Here is a 20,369-nt window from a genome sequence, read left to right on the forward strand (position 1 = left end):
CTCCTCTTCCAGGTAACTAATCAAAGAGCTACTGCTGTCACAAAGTGATGTTTGTTTGAGCTGCAGGTGATATATAGATCTGTCAGTGGGAAATGCATAGTAATTGCTAATTGCGCAGTCCAATTCTACACTGTTGCTGGCACAAAGCCATGAATGTAAATGTATTTCAGTGTCATGTGTTTGTCTTCCATTTTAGAGAACTTCCTCATAGCTGCACAAAAATATGCCACAAAACGGAAAATGTATGGGCACAGTACATTACAGCATATACTGTATGAGTCAAATTAATGCCACCTAAAATTTAATGTCAGTGTTAAGTTGTTTGCATCATACATGTCAAACTTAAAATAATTATAATTAAAAAATAAACTAGAATTACTGTATTGAGGTTGTATGCCTCTGCTAACTAGTGACAAAGTTTACACGTGTTGGGACTCATATTCTGATAATGTTATGCATTATTCCAAGTAGATGTTTGTGCTAGATGTAACAGAATTCCTTCCTTGCATTTCTGAGATATAGCATTAATGAGAATGGGACATAAATGGGGGCACAGCGACCTTAAACTTTAACCTTTGACCACTAAAATCTAAATAGTTCATCATGGGGTTCAAGTGAAAAGTTTTGGCAAATTTGAAGGAATTCTGTCCAAGCATCCTGCAAGTAAATATTGTGTTTACAAAAATGAACATGAAGAGAGTGTAATGTTTGACCCTTGACCACTAAAACCTAATACGTTCATCATTTCAGTCTAAGTAGACAATTTGAAGGAATTTCCTTCACGTGTTCCTCAGACATGGATAATAAGACACCATTATAATATCTCCTCTTTATTGAACACACCCATTAAACAATCACAGTGGTGGTAAAAATACCCATAGGTTTCAACTGGTTGATAATCTCAAACAAACACTGACAGTAGCTGTGAATTAGACCTGCCCAACATTGAGGAGAATTTTGGACCATTCTTGCTTACAGAACTGCTTCAGCTTTGCCCATGGCATGTCTTTGGACAGCTGCTGTGAACGGCTAACTTGGTAAATCCACTGCATCTCTACTGGGTTGAGGTCTGAGTTACTCCAAAGGGCTTTGAGGTAAAAGACTGAGTTTGAAGTCGTACTGTAGTAGATTTTAGCATTTAGCACCATTCTTCTGTTGCATCACCCAACTTCTACCGAGCTTTAGCTGGCGGACAAGCCACCCTGACATTATCCTATCGGATACCTTGATAAACTTGTCTGTGCAGGCCCAAATGCAGCAAAAAAGTCCCAAATCATGGAGCTCCCTCCACAGTACTTTACCACTGGCATGATGTTTTCATGTTGATAAGAAACCTGGCCAGTTCCCGGTTGCATTATACCTCATACAGCACAAACAAGGTGTGTTTGCGAATGGCCTGAGACATCTACAACTGCAGCAGCTCCAAACTTTCTCACTCCACGTCGCAACAATGAAGCGCCGCCATATTTCAGTAACCGGAAGTCCCGCAAAATCTCGCGGCAAACCCCATGAGAAACCTCGCGAGATTTCAGACATAAACGGCTGAAAAAGGACAGCCTAGAAACGGCTGGGTTACACCCTCCCCTCTTTAGTTCATGCAAGTCCCTGTCGCATGCATAACTACAGGTTCGGGGTGACTGTGGGAGACAAGGTCCACTGCAGGGGCATGACTGAGAACCTTCGTGTAGGTATCAGATAGGCCTTTAAACACAGCCTGGACAACCGAAATTAATGGGTTACCCAATACTGAATAATGCAGTCGACTTGGTGGTTGACACTGCCGAATAGAGCGTCTAACGGCTGCCTCAGCCTCTATTGGACCAGCAGGCATGTCAACAGAACCAGGATTTCCAGCACCTACTGATGACTCAGATTGGTCAGGCTCCAGATCTCCAGCCTCGGGCTGCACAGACAAATTGGCATCAGGTAAGTTCTCAGACACATTGGCGAGAACATCTCCATCCACAGACAGTTCCACAGCTTCAGGTAAGTAAACTCGAGGATTTTCTTCCATCCCAAGCTCTTTGAAGATTTCCTCTGACTCGTTGCCAGACGTGGACGGATCTCCTCCCTCGGACAGAGACACAGATCCTTGGACCTCAAGCAAGCGATGGTCAGGTGGTATCACAGGTACAGGAGCTGTTATTGAAACAGGTGGCAATGGATCGGAGTCTGTGCTACTTGGAGATGATAGAATGAACTCCCTAGTATCACTAGACACTGGTAATGGCTCAGGTCGACTGGATCCTACCACAGCGAACGTAACTGGTGGCTGGACAGAACCTTCCAGGAAGGTTGCATTAGCATCCTCTTCCTCCAGACCAGCGAGTTTGGGGTGGTTTTGCGTTTGGCTTCGTGTCTTTGGTCTGACAGCAGGAGCAGCTATAGGGAGGTCTTCAACTCGATCTGCTGGAAGGAACCCACAGGGCAGAAGCAAGTCTCTATGGAGCGTGCGGGTTGGTCCATCCTTAGTCTCGGGTTTCACAGTGTAGACAGGGAGGTCGCCTGCACGCTTAGTGACAACATATACCTCTTGCTCCCATTTATCCTCCAGCTTGTGTTTCCCACGAAGTCTAACGTTGCGGACAAGTACACGGTCCCCAACCTCCAGACTGCAGGGTGTTACTCTCCTGTCAAAGCGGCTCTTGTTTTTCTCAGCTGACTTGAGTGTATTCCTTATAGCCAGCTTATAGCTCTCCTCAAGACGAGATCGGAGGTCCCAGACATACTCCGAGTGGGAAATAGAGAAAGGTTCTTGAACTGGTAAGCCAAAAGCTAAATCAACTGGAAGCCTTGGCGATCGACCAAAAAGAAGTTCGTAAGGAGTGAACCCTGTGACCTCATTCTTTGTACAGTTGTAGGCGTGTACAAGGGGTTTCACGTACTCTCGCCATTTAGCCTTTTGCTTAGATTCCAGAGTTCCCAGCATGCTCAGAAGGGTCCGACTGAAGCGCTCAACTGGATTTCCCCGTGGATGATAGGGAGTAGTTCGAGTCTTCTTGATTCCAGTTACCTCACAGAGTTCCTTAATCACTTTCGACTCGAAGTCTGGCCCCTGGTCCGAGTGCAAGCGCTCTGGAATGCCATAGTAGACCATAAAGTCATTCCAGAGACACTTAGCAACAGTCTTGGCTTTCTGATTGGGAGTGGGTATGGCAACTGCAAACTTGGTGAAGTGATCAGTAAGAACAAGGATGTCTTTTGTGTTTGCACTGTCAGGTTCCAGTGACAAAAAGTCCATACACACAAGTTCAAGTGGACGATAAGTTCGAATGTTGACCAATGGAGCGGCTTTCTCTGCCAGGGCCTTACGTCTGACACACCGGCCACAAGTCTTAATAGTCTGGTTCACATCTACAGCCATCTTTGGCCAGAAGAATCGCTGGCGCACAAGGTCAAGAGTGCGCTCTATGCCCATATGCCCCATATCATGATGAAGGGCTTTCAGGACTGTCGTGCGTAGATTGGGAGGAAGAACTAATTGGAGAGTGAGATGGTCATCCTCCTGCCTCCTTCTATACAACACGCCGTCCTCTAACTCCAGCCGGTTCCACTCCCGCAACAGCAAAGGCAGCTCTGTTAGCTCCTTTCGAGCCGTAGGAGGAACCTTTTCACCAGTCTCAAGCTGATGGATGACCTCACGGGTAGCAGGGTCAGCTTGTTGTTCTACCTTTAAATCAGCATGGGACAGAGATGTCTTCTACATGTTTGCATATGGATGAACAGGTGCGAAAAAGTGTGTATATACCGCAGCTCACTCAGCCAGCCAGAAATGTCTTAGTCGATTTTATGCACAGCAACAGGTTCACTTTCAAAATCAGTCTGAGCTAACACATTCCACAACACCCATCTGGAGGATTCAGCTTTTAAAACGTTGATGTTTGTAGATTTGGTGAACCAGTTCGACAACTCGGCCACGAACCCCTTATCATTTCTATCTTGAATGTTACCGTGACGAACACCTTTGATCACAAGCATGTGGTGAATTATCTCCTTCGTAAAACCCTCACTGTCACACAGCTGATAAAGAATTGATTCAGATTCTGTTCTTAGGGACGTTACAGAAATTCTCAAGGTCAATGACACTTTCATTTTAACTAAATAAAAGATTAATATGATATTTGTGGTTGTGGATATTGTGATTATGATCTTTTAAGGCGTTTGCACTCTGATTTTCAGAAAAATTACATTGAAACCCGTTAAATTGTAAACCATCAATTACTTGACCACAATTCTTGAATTGTCAATCTCTGCACAGTAGTTGTCATGCTGTCAATTCTTGCCAATCATTTATGAGAGATTACATTCATAGCCACAGATGTGAACTATTTAGTAGCACTAGTTGACATCACTGACGTCAGTACCTGTGTACCTGTACCAGCTTTTATGACAGTACTTTGAATAGCTGTTTGGATATTCCAGTGTGGACAGATCAACTGCTGTACTGTAGTGGTTTCTGCAGCACAACATCAGTTACTATAAGTACTTACAAAGAGTGTTTTACTGTACTGAACATATGATAATATTAGCACTGACAGCCAACTATTGCTTAAAATATGGTAGCAAGAAACCAATGCATGTTCCGACATCATGAAATAAAAAATGGTAGCATTTGAATACTGATATAAAGAGTGGGTCAAAAACAATCTTTAATACAATGAAAGACAAACAATTATATGATTTATAAAAGGTTCTGTTCTGCATCTCTGTTAAATGCCTCAATCATCTTGTCAGAACACAGTAAATGGATTCCAAAGACCAGAATAGGTCCAAACAACAAGATACACACATTGTTGAAAAACTAAAAATGCAAATTAAAGAAAAAAAACTGTGAGAGGTCACAGAACACCTATAGCTCCCTGCACTACCAGTCAAGTTCACAAACAAGCCTCAGTTCTCAAAGCCTTACCTTATGTAATAACTCAAAAAGACATGGTCACTATTTTCAATACATCTACCGAAAGCCTGGTATGAGCTATTGTATTAAAAGGTAATTTACTTGTTAATTTATGCAGTACTATGGAACAACATAGTTGTGCATAAACATTTTCACTTTGTTTAGCCTTTCAATGTCCACACCCTCACCTTAGGGACTATCTAGAAATTTGAAGAGCAGCAAACCACAGCCTCTGTTGATGGGTGTGGCATACTTTTCTGAATTACTGTCACTGCACAGCTTCTACCTATTATACTTTGAAATTGTTTGGTCAAAGCCATTTAGTGACATGCCACAGACTTTTTTAACATCACCACAGGCCTTGCACATTCGTAATCAGTCTACAAACACTGAACCTTTTCTAACCCCTTAGTATTATCAGCTTTGGAACAGGCTGTACTTTTCTTGCTCCCTCAGTACTCCCTCTCCTATATTTCAAGTACCTTACTAGTCAGATTCCAGCTAGTCACAGGCCAGGGAATTCAAAAGTGCTACATATACATATACATTTTGACAAAACTGAACAAACATTCCTCAAACCGAAGTGGCCTAGCTCTCCTGCAAAAATCCTTGTACACATACAGTATACAATACACTACCCGTCCAAAGAAAAAGTCACCACCTGGATTTAACTAAGCAAATAGTTAAGAGCCTCCCTCTGGATAATTACTGCATGGATGATTAGGCAACAAGTTATATAACCCTAACCAATGCAGTAAGTAGTTTCTCATTTTTAAACAACCATCTTGGAAGACACATTGTTAAACATGTTAATCTCTTTCAGAAGGGTCAAATTATTGGCATGAAACAAGCAAAGAAAACATCAAAGGAGACTGATTGGAGCATCAGGGTAAGAAGAGAGGCGGGTGAAGTGATGCACCAATCATGGCTAGTACCTACTGTTCAAGCTTGTGGGGTCAGTGCTATGATCTGGGGTTGCTGCAGTTGGTTAGGTCTAGGTTCACCAACGGTATGTGTCCAAAGAATGAGGTCAGCTGACTACCTGAATATATTCCAAGATGACAATGCCAGGATTCAATGGGCTGAAATTGGGAAAGAGGGGAGCATGACAAATCATTTTCACACATGGATTGGCCAACACAGAGTCCAAACCCTAACTCCACTGAGAATCTTTGAGATGTGCTGGGGAAGACTTTGTGCAGCGGTTTGAATCTCCCATCATCAATACAGGTTCTTGGCAAAAAATGAATGCAACTATGGACGAGAATGTAAATGTTGTGATATTTCAGCAAAGCTGAAGGCAGTCCACCGAAATATATATCCAGTATTGTATATTTCTGTGCCATAGGTAAAGATGTTATGGAATTTGCCCACATGGGAAATTTATGGGGAACCCCTGATGTTGGGTAGCTGAGCTGAGTTCAGATGTGTATGTATAATTCAGCTTCAGTCTAGATTTTTAAGTTAAAGTTCAGTGCAAACCTTGGTTTCTGTTTTGTTTTGGTATTTTCAAAACACAGTTCTACAGTACACACCTACACAATATACTGTCTAGGAACGCCTCCCAACACAAATGACCTACACTACAGGTGAGTTGAGGTCTCCCCCCTCCAATCAATAAAAGTATTTAAAAAAATATCATTATCAATATCAATATCAAACTATCTTTTAAACTTTGGAAGACTTTTCAATGACATGCACTCTCTGGAGAGGCTGTTTAAGGGCTGTGGAGACAAGGAGTTGCCCTTTCCAACCTGAGTCTCTCCTCTTTGTGCTATCAATGGGCAGACTGGGGCGATGTCTTCTTAAATGGTTTTATCATATTGAAAGTTCTGCAGTATAACTTGAACAGTTCATGTTTTATCCACCACTTCTTTTCCATCATTCTCACTGATATAACACTGAACTGATGCTGATCCATACAGCAGACTGAGACAGATTCTCCAATTCTACTTTGCCTCGACCATTTGGCATTTTCACGATTTAAAGACAGCTGTCCCTGATACTTTCTCCGATCTGACTCTGATTTTATAAGTGCATGATGATCACTTGATGCACCAAGGGACTCACAATAAAATGTGTCAATGTTAAACTCATTTAAGCTGAGTGTGAAAGACACAGTCATTGATATACAATGAATTCTGCAGCCTTAAATCCTATGACTCAGTCATGTTTATTCCGCTGTCAACAAAGTGATGGTGCCATTCATCTGTGTGTCACTCAGTTCTTCTGTATTCGACATGTTTACTCAGATCCAGACCAGCTCAGACATAAATATCAGCCTGACTGAGCCGCATATAAGGACACTGAACGAGAAACATGTCATACAATACCTGCACGGCAGGTTATTTCATTTTCACATTACTTGTTGCACAATGCCTGCCTTGCTGATCACAACAGCAGCTGTCAGTATAGGTTAAACTGGTAACGTGTGAGCACAACACCTGAGTCAGAGGGAATCAATCTCAAGCCGTCAACAAAGTGGTTTGGACACAGAACAATGTGGAATACATATGGAGGAGGATAAGAAGAGAACAGGAAAAGTGAGCAATAAAGAGCACTGGAAAAGACCGTTTGGGGTTAACCAGTTTCATTTTAAATCTTTCATTTGTCCAGGGAAGAGTGAGTCAGCATGGATAATTTTGACTACTGATCCACGTTCACATCCAGGAGCCTCGCACTACAAGCACAGTCTTGTGCTGTTTGTCAATGAGCCCGATTGAAGGGACGGGGGTCAAGTGCCTTGCTTAAAGGTATTAGAAAACAGAATGGAACCTCAATGAAACTGGGCTCCCACCTCTTCCTCATCTTATCTGTTTACCTCACTCTGCATTTTTCAAACTTAGCAACAGAAGAGGTGCATGACTAAACTAGCTCGGCTGCAGCTCAGTGCCACAGCGGTTAGATTCCAAAAAAACAAAGGGCCTGGGGGGGGAAATAGTCACTCTGCAAGAACTTTCTACTGCTGCTCTCACGTCTTTCAGCTTGTGAAATGCTGTGCGCTGGTTTTGAAAGTGGGAGCTGCCACAGGCCCCGAGATGTTCCAGGGGTCCCAAACCTGCAGCTTCACTATCCGTTGTCATCCAGTACATAGTCATAGGTACATAGTATGGGATGCTGATGCGTTATGTGCTGATCTGTACTGGTGTCACACAACCACGACAGTTACCAGTGATTCAACACACTTCTGTAGACTGGATCTAACAGCAAAGCTACTCTCTGACAGGCTTCATCATCAGTACCTACTGTTATTGTGGGGGTTTCTCTCATTAAATGAACCACACTGATACAGTGATGCATTATAACACATGGGACTAGCTTAAGAGGTACATATCAACACACAGCTTATCAACACGTCTCTGTGTCTCTCCGGACTTACAGGCTGCTGCTGAAGCTGTCCAGTTCGGGGAAAACATCCTCCTCTCTGCTCTTGGACTTCCTCCGCAGCAGCTTTAAAGGCTTCAGCCGCCGTTTCTTCTTCTCTTTCGGGGACGTTGGTAGAACATCGTCGGGCAATGTGGCGTCGCCCGCCGGGCTCCGAGCCCCGAGGCTCGCCGGTAAAGTTCTGGTTTTGTCTCCGGGGTTTGTGTCAGCTCCATCACCGGAGGACTCCTTGCTGTCCTTCTCGGGGGACTTGAGTTTGAACAGACCGCGGAGTTTGAGGGTGCCGGACTTACTCATGGCGTGTGGACGCGTCCTGTGTGGCTCCTTCTTCTTCTTCTTCTCCTCCTCCTTCTTCTTCTCCTTCTTCTTCTTCTTCTTCTTCTCCTTCTCCTTCTTCTTCTTCTTCTTCTTCTTCTTCTGCTGCTCCAGGTGAGACTCACCGGGACGACCTGCACAGCGGGTTACCGCGAGCGCGTGCACGAGCGCGCACTTCCCGCGCGCGCTCCCCCAGGTAAGAAAGGTCCAATCAGTGTAAAGTTAGCTACACCACTACCACTGCACTTCCGACTGACGCCTTCAAAATAAATGAAAATCAAAGACTGTAGCTGTCAGGCTCTAAACTGTTCAAGTTAAGAAATCACATGTTAATTCATACATTTTGTTTTCAAATTGTATTAGATCACATTTTATATGGAATAAAATAATATTTGTGTAGAAGTGTTTTTTATTGACTTGAAAGAACTAATTTAATTGTATTAATACTTCAGTACTGGAATCTAGACCCTTTTATTGCAGCAAGGCATTATTATAGGTTATTTTTCTTCAGTCATCATTATGTCTGTAATGTCATAAAATAGTGTACAGTTATCATGATCTAGTATCAGAGTTACTGTGATAATTGTAATATAATATGATCATTCCCAGAGGACTGATGTGATCTGTTCAAATAGCTTGTTTTGCTTGATCATAATCTGAAATCACTCATTCACATTCATTCACATTCACAAGTATCAAATCATCACACGTGAAGATTGATCATGATGGAAAACACTAATTTCAGCAGCTATGTAACCAAAGAGGTTGAGAAAGTCTCCACATATACTGTACAGCAAGAGCAAGAGACAATTCACTGAGAGGCCAGTTGTTTTCCATCCATGCATCATAACATTTTATATTAAATATGTATTTCAACATAATGTTTATCTCTAACTAACTAATTAGTGATGAGTGAGTTCGTAGCTCTGTAAACAAGACAAATCACCCAGATCAATAGAGTCACATCACTGGACAAATGCTTTTCTGCGCTGGTGGGTGGGTTTCACGTACTGAAGCTTTAATAATCAAGCTGAATAATAAGCACCAGTATCATTTTATGATGTGCAAGATCTAAAATGTGCCGCAAATTCACAGTGCAAATATGTTTTAAATCAACATCTGATGATAGTTGTTTGCTTTAAGACAATCACCTCTGGCACTCATGCAGCCTGACAGGGGCAGACTCCCTCAGTGCAGTCGCTGTGGTAGTCGTGGCTCAGTCCAATGAAAACAAGCTGCACCCCATGAGATCCCAGCTCATTTTCTTTTGGTTTCATCTGAACTAAGGATGCACTGTGAATACTTAACAAGCTTCTTCTCTTGTTCTTTGAAATCTTACTTTTGCGGAGGTGCTTCCTCATCATGTGCTGCCATGTTGCATTAGCCGCAAGTGTGGCCAAAACTGAAAAAGCTGTGGTGCTGTGTTTAGAGCATATTGCATAGGAGTGTATTGGTTTGGTTTTACTCTGTATGTTTGCACTTTACTACATGCAACCCTGCAAAAGATGACTTTAAAATAATCACGCCTCATGATATGTCTCTGAACACCAGCTGTTTGTCCTTCAGTTCACTAAATTCTAAGTAGTCACTGCAATAACAGCTCTATCTGCTGGTCATGTTCAGGAAAGGCAACAACAGTCTAGATTGCTGAACACAGCAGGTGACACTCTTCACCCTGTTTACTCATTTTCAAACCAGCAAAGTGGCACCGGAACAAGTCCCACCACATCAAAACCACAAACAAGACAACAAAGGAGGGGAAAATGATCAATCTAAGCTGGTACTTAAAAACCTAAAAGAGGCTTGAGATCACGCTACACAGTTTCTGTCTGTGGGATGTTTGCGGGAATACACCTGCATGTGGCTTCAAAGACAGAAAGCGAGACTGAGAGTGGGAAGCCCGCTTTCATCAGGTATTATGTAAAAAGTCATTTTTATAGGTTTGACAGAGATTGGATCTTAAAGAGCTGTGACGACCTACTGAGGAAAGTACTCACCCCTTTGAACTTTGCACATTTTAACATGTTATAAATCTATTTTATGTTCCCACCTATAGTAACATAGTGACTTAGGGAACACATACAATTCTGCTAATTCATTACACTGCTGTTTGCTTTCATGAGCTGAGGATAAAGCTTTGCTGGAGTTCAGATGGAGCAAATGAACTGATCAGACAAACTCTGACCTTTGTGTTTTAAGTCCCACAGATCACTCTGCTGATAGAAACCAGGCCATCAAGTCTGAGAATCTCTCTGTAGACCTACACAGCAAATTGTAGATCAGGACGAGGGTGTAATTCTGACTACTAAACTGTAGGAGCACAGTGGCCTCAGTACTGTGACATAGAACCAGCAGGACTCTACTAGTAAACATATAAATTGTCATATGCTGTTAAAAAAGTGATTGACAGGGGAAATTATGCTATTTTGTTTTTTTTTATCTCACTAAAATAAAGACTGAGCGATGAGATAGCGAGAAGTGAGAAGTGCTCCTACACTTGTAGTGACACACAGTTCATTTTGTAACAGGGACCATCAGATAAGGAGGACCTGTGTGTGTGTGTGTGTGTGTGTGTGTGTGTATATATAGGTGGGGAGCAGACGCTGATGAATTTGAGATCAAAACCAGGAAGCTCAGTGTAGTGACAGCGCTCACACACAGTAGCAGAGCTTTTTCTTCTTTTCACATTTTTTTTTTTTTTTTAACTCAGCGTACTAAACTCATCTGTGTTTTCATAACCAGCTGGAAAATCAGGGAAGTTCTGCCACTTGTTGTTTTGACTCATCCACAGGATTCAATCCCATTTGAACATTGTGCAAGGTAAGCATTTTTACAGTTTGTTCAAAGCCCTCCACGCTCCTGCATTAATGATTTAGTAACTTTTAAGAGCACATACAGTATATTTGTTTCAGGAGATTAGTTTAAAGTGCAGTGAGAATTTTTTTAAGTTAAAGGTTATGAACTGTTGATCACGGTTAAAGACTGAAATGACTCAGGTATTACAGATGATCTATGAGAGCGAGGTACTTACAAAATGTTCTGTGAATGATGGAAATAATATTGACAGAGCACATGAAGTTCTTAGAAACTATTTCTATTTGATGGGCTGGTCCCTTTCCCGCACCATTATCTGCCCCGGTCACACTTGTGCTAAATCTGATACCTTCCTTATTGAGAGGTGCCACTACACCTTCTATGTCTGATCTTACAGTGGTGATTAGTGAGAAGTGAAAATGCTGAAACAAGAGATGCCATCACATGATCCGGTTTGTTCCTGACAGCAGGCTTTTGAAGAAGTCATTCGAAACATGGAACGCTCATGATGTGTTGATCACTGTGTTCAAAGTGAAGTGAAGTGAAGTGATGCTGAAAACACCAGAGAAGTGTGATGTTGCAGAGGAAGACGAGGAAGGATTATTTTCTCACTTATTGTTCTGTCAGTAGGTGGGTTGGTGTTTACTGACCTTGTTACATACGCTCCGATTGATTCTCAGTGATACTCAGATCTAAGATCCCTGCTGACAAGGATCTTATCAGTTCCTAAGATCAGATGAAGCTCAGAGAGCAGCCACCTGCAGCCTACCTTTATGTGCAATCACCTAATGTCTAATCAGGCTGAAATTGGGTCACGCACAACCGGAGGAAGAGCTGAACTAGAACATTTTGACTTTATCCTGTAAACAGACAAAGAAAAAAAAAACTGTGGTGTTAGTTTTATCAAATCAACCAGGCTTTGCACCAAACTGTTAAAATGATGTGGTTGAGCTGTTTCTCAGTTTGCTGCCGGAACAATAACCCCACGTTTGATTCCTGTCTCATTCACACAATACAGGCTTGATGATGATCTGTTCAAGAATAAACTAATTGATTAATGAATATTAATGAACAGTTCGCCTCATGTGGAAAAAACATACTGAGATGTTTTCATCAAATAGCAATATGTGTTCAACTCTGAGGCATTTCCACTTTTCTGCACCACCAGTCAGGAGTTTGGACACAGAAATCCCCATGTTTCTGAAAGATACACAGATTTTATAGCATTAAATAGGTCAGAAATACAGTGCAGACATTGTTCATGTAGTAAATCATGAAACATTTCATTTAAAATGAGAACTGATCATGATAAAAATTCTTTAGAACAATAGTAACACAGCTGAAAAACATGCTAATTCCTTTTTGTGTCCCAGCTAAAAGGTAGTATATGTAAAACCATGTGATTATACTTATCATATACTGTACGTCTACTTCACTTTTTTAGAGTCATATATAAATTGTACTGCACAACTGTTGATCTTTAGTTACTAGTTACTGTGCAGATTAAAATAAATATATAATGTATATATAAAATATAAAGATAAACCTACAGATTAAACTACCTAATTTAATGTCCAATAACTACACTTAAATCTACTTTCTGTATAATAACTTTTACTTCTGCTGCTTGCAAGTAAAAACATCTGAGCTCTTAAGAGTGGTAGTTTTTTTATTCAATTGCAATTCTGACACTAATGATACAGTTACATTAGTTTGAATTTAACTGATGTACATATCTATTATATAATTGTTTTTGTTTGTAATAATGATTGTAGGAGAAATAGAATTTTACATTTCATTTGGTCTTTGGTTCAAAGTTGACTAATCTTTAACAGTCATTTTATGCTTTACCTAGTTTTCTTGTTTTGTGTGTACCTTGCAGTTGCGTGCACCACATGTGCTCATTTCCTCTTGGATGCAAAACACTTCATCTCAATCATTTGTTTGTGTCTTCTCTTATTCTAATACCCTGCTTTGTTAATACACTAGTGGTCACAGCAGGACTCTAATGCAGTGGAGTAAACGTAGGATAAAACACTTTGTCCCTCGAAAACGTGGCAGAACAGAAGTAAAGTTGCATAAAACAGAAGGTTTTTGTCATTTTCTTTGTTTTATTTGACTCTGCTCTCCTCTCCAGATGGACTACACGGAGGCATGGACAGTCTATAGTAACAGTACAGTAACTGGTCCGGAAGAAGAACCGGAAGAACTCTGCAACCTCGACCCTAACCCAGTTGAGGCCATCACCCAAACCTACATACACGGCATCATCTGCGCCTTCGGCCTGATCGGGAACCTTCTTGTAATTGTCACCTACATATTCTACAAGAGGACCAAGACAATGACGGATGTCTACCTCTACAATGTGGCTGTGGCAGACCTGATCTTCGTGGTGGCCCTGCCGTTTATCATATACAACGAGGCGCACAGTTGGTTAATGGGCTCTGCAGTTTGCAAAATGCTGAGATCAGTGTACAGCATCAACCTGTACAGCGGCATGCTGCTGCTCGCGTGCATCAGTGGCGACCGTTATTTCGCAATAGTTCAGGCCCGAAGATTCTTCGGGACTCGCTCACGCACTCTGATCTACAGTCGCCTCATCTGCTCGGCTGTTTGGGTGTTCGCTGTGGCTTTAACGCTGCCCACGCTCATCTACACCGAGTGCGTTGAAGAGCAGAATCTGTGGGCCGGGACCGTCACCGTGATGTGCCAGCTGTCTTTCAGGACGTCTCAGAAAGCCAAGCTCATGAAGGTGCTGGTCCCCAGCCTTCAGATGGCCATCGGCTTCCTGCTTCCTCTGCTGGTGATGGTGTTCTGCTACTCCAGCATCGTGTACACCCTGCTGAGAGCACACAGCACCCAGAGGCACAAGGCCGTCCGCGTGATCCTGGCTGTTGTCGTGGTCTTCATCGTGTGCCAGCTTCCCTACAACGTGGTGCTTCTGGATCACACCCTGTCTCTCTTTAAGGAGAGAAGCTGCGATGCAGAAAAGCTTAAGCTCAAGGTGCTGGCTATTTGTAGGAGCATCGCGTACCTGCACTGCTGCCTCAATCCCATCCTCTATGCCTTCATTGGAGTCAAGTTCAGAAGCCACTTCCAGCAGATAATGGTGGACCTGTGGTGCTTCAGCAAAAAATACATCTACTCCTCCCGCGCGTCACGTGCAACAACCGAAGTGTGTATCTCAGGCTTCAAGACCTCAGATGCTTCTAACAACATGTCATCATTTACTGCATGACACCGCGAGCCTCGGCTTCCCAAGCTTCCCCTTTGATGTGGCTGTGTGTGGAGGTGAAAGCATATGAAAGAGAGGTGGAGTGTGTTTGAGATGTGTTGAATCCCGAGCAAACACAAACAAACAAATAAAAAAAAAAAAAGAAATAGCACAAAGTCAGAATGTAGACGGGTTTCCTGTTACAGAAAATGACAACAAAGCAGCAGAGGTGAACATTTTCCATGATGCAGTCCACAACTAAAGACTGAGCTACATGTCAGATGCCTCCTCAATGGAAATTAGTCATTTGTAACATTTGTGGTTTTAGTTTTTCACCTCAGCCGATCGACACTCTGGTTCTGTGTTGATGTCATTCACATCGAATTTCTTCTTCTTCTTCTTCTTCTTCTTCTCTTTCTTTCAGCTGTTCCCTCTCAGGGGTCACCACAGTGAATCATCTTTTAACCCCAAGCTCAGCATCCTCTTCTCTTTCTCAACTAGCTTCGTGTCCTCTCTCACCACAGTCTTCCTCTGGACCTACTGCTGTGTAGCAGCCTCAGCATCCGTTTACCGATGTGTTCACGATCTCTCCTCTGAACATGTCCAAACCACCTCAATCTGGCCTCTCACTTTATCTCCAAACCATCTGACATGGTCTGTCCCTCTGATGGACTCATTCCTGATCCTGTCCATCCTCACCATCTTCAGCTCTGCTGCCTCCAGTTCTGCCTCCTGTCTTTTCTCCACTGTCTCTAAGCTGTACAGCATCGTCCTGAACACCTTTCCCTTCCTTCTAGCTGCTACTCACGCTCTCCGTTACTCTGAGCCGTCGACCCTAACTACTTAAAGTCCTGCAGCTTCTTTCCCTCTGCTCTCTGTAACCTCACCGTTCCACTTAGTTCCCTCTCATGTATTCAACATGTATTCTGTCTCGCTGCATCTCGAATTTGAGAAGAAAATATCTTTATTGTTAACCGAACTTATGATGGCTGTCTTTGATGCTTCCTTTATATCTTGAAATATATATATAGCCTATATGATGTTGTTTAATTGTGCTTATTTTTAAAAACAAGAAGCTAAACCTCCTCATATTTCTAGTTTTCCATTCTGTCCTGTCTGCAGATTTTCTGGAACCATACTGTATATGTGGGTCTGTTGTGTCATACATATATAAACTTTTATTTTTTTATTTTTACAAATTATCTCAATAAACAATTTTTTTTTGGAATTATATGACGTGTGGTGTTAGACATTTAACAGATTTTACACTAAAGCACTGTGACACTGAATGATAATTGTAATTATAATAGTTACTCTAAAATCATTATCATAGCACATTGAATATTTCCATTCTAACCTTTACAGATGATAATGTTAAATAATTGACAACGTGCATAGGACACTGTATGTGACACTGTAAACGTAAAACTTGTCATAATTGGTGCGTTTTTGTCAACTAAAAAAACAACAGGAAATGACTGAATCAGTCAGTGTGTGCAATCTCCCCTAAAGTAGAATTCATCTCTCGGACATCTAGATAAGAAAAAAAAAACAAAAAAAAAAACAAAGAAAGGAGAAGTGTGGCAGCGTTGTGACACGAGCTGCAATGGTAGGTCACAAGTTTCCCACGCCATTTGTTCAGATGCTCCTTAGTGTGCTGTCCACAGACAGTGTCACACATCCAGCCTGCTGTGGCGCACGAGGTTGAGATGGGGTCTGCGATAAAGATGCACGGGAGAGTAGGCGACGATTCCGAGCAGGTCACGACGAGTCACAGCCTCATCATCGTACGTTAGGTACTCACTCACTCGCCATCTGTCAGCAGCATCCCAGACAGAAACCCTGCTGCATACTGGGCCAGGCTGTGAAAACAGTACCGGGGCTCCAAGTCTGTCGCTGGCCTGAAACTGAAGTCATTGTAGTTTTATGGTTGTGTCTTTAGTAAAAGGACATTTGATTAGCAGGACTGAAACCCGTGTGCTTCACTACCAGCCAGCTTGTAGTTGCACATTCACCTCTGGGCTCCGACTTTGTGGAACATGGGCACGCCGCCTCAGAACATGAAAAGTGTAAGAATGAGTCTTCACGAGGCCACTTCCTGTGCCCAACTGATGTGTTTTAGGGTCATTTCCTGTGGTTCTGTATCTGTTAAGTTCCACCTCAACTTACCATAGTCAAGGGTCACAGGCATCAGGTGTTTGTAGTCAGAGACAGTAAATGTCTGACAGACCACATAACAAGAAAGAAAGAAATGACAAGTTACCACTGACAATAGCCTGAACGTCACTGACGGTGCTCCGCTTCACTTCTGCCACCTCCTGCCAGAATGCTAAGTTAATACTTCGATTAGTTTATGAATGTTTATTTCTGCTACAGCGTTGCATTTGTTAGTTCTACTTCTCTTGAACCACCATCTGACTTTTTTTTTCTGACTTTGGTGTCTCTGCCCCATTAGTTTCAGGAAAGAGACGCTGACTCCAGACCACAAACCAGTTGTCAGCACAGTTTGCAAGATCCTGTGGCTTTGGGGTTGAAGCAAAAGTCAAACAATAAATATATTACAATACACTTAATAGAAATTGTAATAATATGATATACTGTATAAGAAAAAGCTTTATTTAATGTCTTTATATCAAACTAACCAGGTCTTCATCTTACTGGAGGTGGAACTCCAGACCTGTTCTGTCTTTCGTTCCTTTTTTTTCTTGCCACTTTGACACCAGCGTCCTGTACTGTGTTACTTTCATTGCATTTTTACACACACAGGGTCGGAAAGTAATCAGCAGAAGTGGCGACGCCTGTAGAGGGACAGCCGTTTATTCCCGGCGCTGCAGAAAAGCTGGGGTTGTCAAGCCATTTAACAAACAAACTGATTTTCACTGTGTTCCTTTTGTGTGTGAAGCAACCAGCTGCTGGTCCTGTTGGGCAAATAGCAACACACACGGTGACAACAACAACTTTATTTTTCAGCAACAAAGCCAAAAGCAAAACTGTGTGTGGTAAACCAGAGCGGCTCACTGGGAGCAGGGCGGTGTGACAACAGCTGTTTTGTTGTTATGTCTACATTGTTGTGAAACTGAAATTTCACTACAGTAAGTAAAATACTAGTAATCAAATCACTATAATCACTGTTGAGACGTGAACGTTTGTGAATCCATCATAAATTAGATAAATAAACTCAATGCAATTAATGAGACAGAAATAGAAAAAAGATAATATGGGAACTCATGCCTGGCAACCAAACCCAACATGCATGTTTGGACGGTGGAAGGAAGCTGGAGTCCCTGGAGACAGCCCACGCAGACACAAGGGGAACATGGAAACTCCACACAGAAAGGCGTCCGGCGAGGCGGCGGTGCTAACCACTACACCACGGTGCCGCCCTGTGGATGTGCAGCAACATGGTTTTTTTTTTTTTTTTTGGAGAGTAGCTGCTTCCTCTCTGCAGCTCAGCCACGCGCACCAGTGTTGTTCAGTGGGTACATCCCAGTTCCCCTAATGATCGGCCCTCGATCCTCACTCACCCACCCAGAAGTTGTTCTGCTCCTCCCCTCATTCATTTTATTCTGAGGTTTGAGGAGCGAGGACACACAAGACCAACACACCCCTTCATGAAATGCATGGTTTATAATGAAGAGCAACATTAAAACAGAACCAGTGTGAGACATTTGAGTTGTTGTCAGATCCATCATCTGGATCGTTTGACTGACAAAGCACATTTCTTTCTACACTAGAAACTGAACCATTTCTGTTTAACATCAGTAATCAGCATCAATACATAGAGAGTTGGCTGTAAATATGGTAAATACATCATTTATATATCTATATTTATATATATTTACAATTGATCTAGATTAATGAGTAGCCAATAAATGTAACGTCAATTGAAATAATCATCAACAGTCTCAAAGTCTAAATGAATGACACACAGAGAACAGTAAGAACACGGGAGCAAGTTTTCACAAATGAGCTCCTCACTTCGTTTCCTTGCATGTCTCTGCATGTGTCTTTAATTGGAGGGACTAAGACACCAGGGAGGAGGATGTGGATGCATATAAGGGCATTGGAGTGTTTCCCATCTTCTCCTGATGCTGGACTCCTAAACACTGATTTTAGCCAATGCAAGACAGACTTCTATTGTGTCCTAGACATCATTCTGGGGTTGACTGTACCCTGCTCTCAGTGTGAACCACTGTCCTGTATGTTATCATAGGGATGAACTCCCCTCTCCACCACTGGATGTCCTCAGTAAGCTTCGCTTCAGTTTTTGCTTTTTGCTCACTGGATGAACGTGCATGTGATTTATGCAAAGATGCCGGGACCGGGTTTGTAGTGCAGCTTGAAGACACCACCCAGTGCAGTAGTTGGTGGATCTAAATGAAATCCAGCTGATTTGTGGGATTATTAGTTAGATTTATGGTATTTAACAGGCAAACTGTTGCTGCCACAGTGGCCTCGGAGTCTCCTCGTCTTCCAGAGGAATATATTTCTGTTTATTATAGTTTAAGATGGACTTTTCCAGATTTCTGGTTTCGGCTTGACAAAGACGTTTCATTAGCCCGTGTGTCAATGATTTATTGTAATCAATATCATTAACAAATGCTAGATTCCATTTAGAAGAGCCAAGACATCTGTGTTTGTATGCTGCTTCACTGTGTGTTTTAATAGGCCACTGGATGGAAGGAAGCCATTATTAACGCCAGTCACCCCACCTACCCTTTTCCTTCTCTGTAAAGTTAAACGTCTGCTGTGGAAGCTAAGTTACACTGATCCGAATCGCTGGTCATTGTATTTCCTCAGGGCTGTGACTCATCAAGCTGACGGCCCATTTAGATTGAACACAGGAGGCAGCATCGAGACTGAAACAAAACACCACCAGTTACTAGTTTTGAGGCTTGTTGAACCGAAACAATGAGCTGAAGGACACTAAAACCTTCTGCAGGGCTGAGGAGAACTGCAGAGTTGGGAAACAATTCTGTGTGGGTTTGTCAGACACAAGGAATTCATGCGGTCATAAAGTAAGAATACTGACTACTGCACCTTTAAATGTCTCAACAATAACAACACTACAGAATGTAACGTACTGAAAAAGCTGCTGATTTGAACTACTCACCCCCTGGTGAGGAATGATGGCATCAGGTGATGTCTGACCTTCTATTTGTCTTAGAAAGTTACATCCTGTGCTGATTTGCAGACGCCTTTTTTTTTTTTTTTGGCTCCAGGCTCATTCCAGATGAACGGCCCTCATTGTGGCATGTTGTGGACATGCTGCGACAAAGTAGCACTGGGTGCTATATTAGGCACCTCGGTGAGGGGGCCCTCCTCTGTGGACGCACTTGCGTAAAGAGGATTCTCGGCGCCTTTCCTGAAGGGGATTTTTCGAAACTGCTCTTATACTCATTTAAACATCTGGTATTTGATAATGAGGTCACCCATTTGACTCTTCTACCACAATTAACTTATGATTCATTCTCCCCAGAGTCATCTCTGTTCAAAAAGCCTTTATTGGAGCAGCAGGGCACACGGTAGTGTCTTGGTAGACTTGGATGCATTTTGCATTCACCATCACTACCTTTGTTCAGTCATAACAAGGTCTCTACCAGATGTCGGTGAACAATAACAATAGTGTGACGTCAAGAATCCAGACTCCCCATTGTAGTTCTGAGGAAAACATCAGAGAAGAATGCTTTTCATGTCAACACAATCCTGCTAGACTCTCGCTCCAGTACTCATTTTCTATTTTCT

At 42.4% G+C, this 20,369-nt stretch overlaps 2 protein-coding genes and 1 long non-coding RNA gene across 4 annotated transcripts in view; 2 read left to right on the forward strand and 1 right to left on the reverse strand.

Annotated features, from left to right (window-relative positions):
- Positions 1 to 8,676, reverse strand: part of LOC113159722 (altered inheritance of mitochondria protein 21-like) — a 31,087-nt gene extending 22,411 nt beyond the window's left edge. The window contains exon 1 of the mRNA XM_026356585.1: positions 8,277 to 8,676. Coding sequence (XP_026212370.1) covers positions 8,277 to 8,578 — 302 coding nt within the window. The 5' untranslated portion in view covers positions 8,579 to 8,676. The remainder of the gene's footprint in view (positions 1 to 8,276) is intronic.
- LOC113159724 lies at positions 7,322 to 8,359 on the forward strand. Its single transcript, XR_003298638.1, has 3 exons — positions 7,322 to 7,440; positions 7,514 to 7,650; positions 8,279 to 8,359. It is a non-coding gene; the product is annotated as an uncharacterized LOC113159724 (long non-coding RNA).
- Positions 8,677 to 9,303: 627 nt separating the features above from the next.
- On the forward strand, positions 9,304 to 14,773 carry ccr6b (chemokine (C-C motif) receptor 6b). 2 transcript variants are annotated; one of them, XM_026356588.1, is made up of 2 exons: positions 9,304 to 12,040; positions 13,548 to 14,773. In XM_026356588.1, exon 2 carries the CDS (start codon positions 13,548 to 13,550, stop codon positions 14,646 to 14,648), a length of 1,101 nt encoding a protein of 366 aa, XP_026212373.1. In that variant the 5' UTR covers positions 9,304 to 12,040; the 3' UTR covers positions 14,649 to 14,773. The 2 variants fall into 2 exon arrangements, with proteins under 2 accessions (XP_026212373.1, XP_026212372.1); XM_026356587.1 differs by having other exon boundaries at positions 9,305 to 11,416.
- The last annotated feature ends 5,596 nt before the right edge of the window (positions 14,774 to 20,369 follow it).

The sequence above is a fragment of the Anabas testudineus genome, chromosome 12 (genome assembly GCF_900324465.2).
Source record: "Anabas testudineus chromosome 12, fAnaTes1.2, whole genome shotgun sequence".
Classification (NCBI taxonomy): Eukaryota; Metazoa; Chordata; class Actinopteri; order Anabantiformes; family Anabantidae; genus Anabas; species Anabas testudineus.

What these genes read in the sequence shown, in the direction of transcription:
- ccr6b (XM_026356588.1), top strand. Translation starts at nt 13,548, where the DNA reads ATGGACTACACGGAGGCATGGACAGTCTATAGTAACAGTACAGTAACT.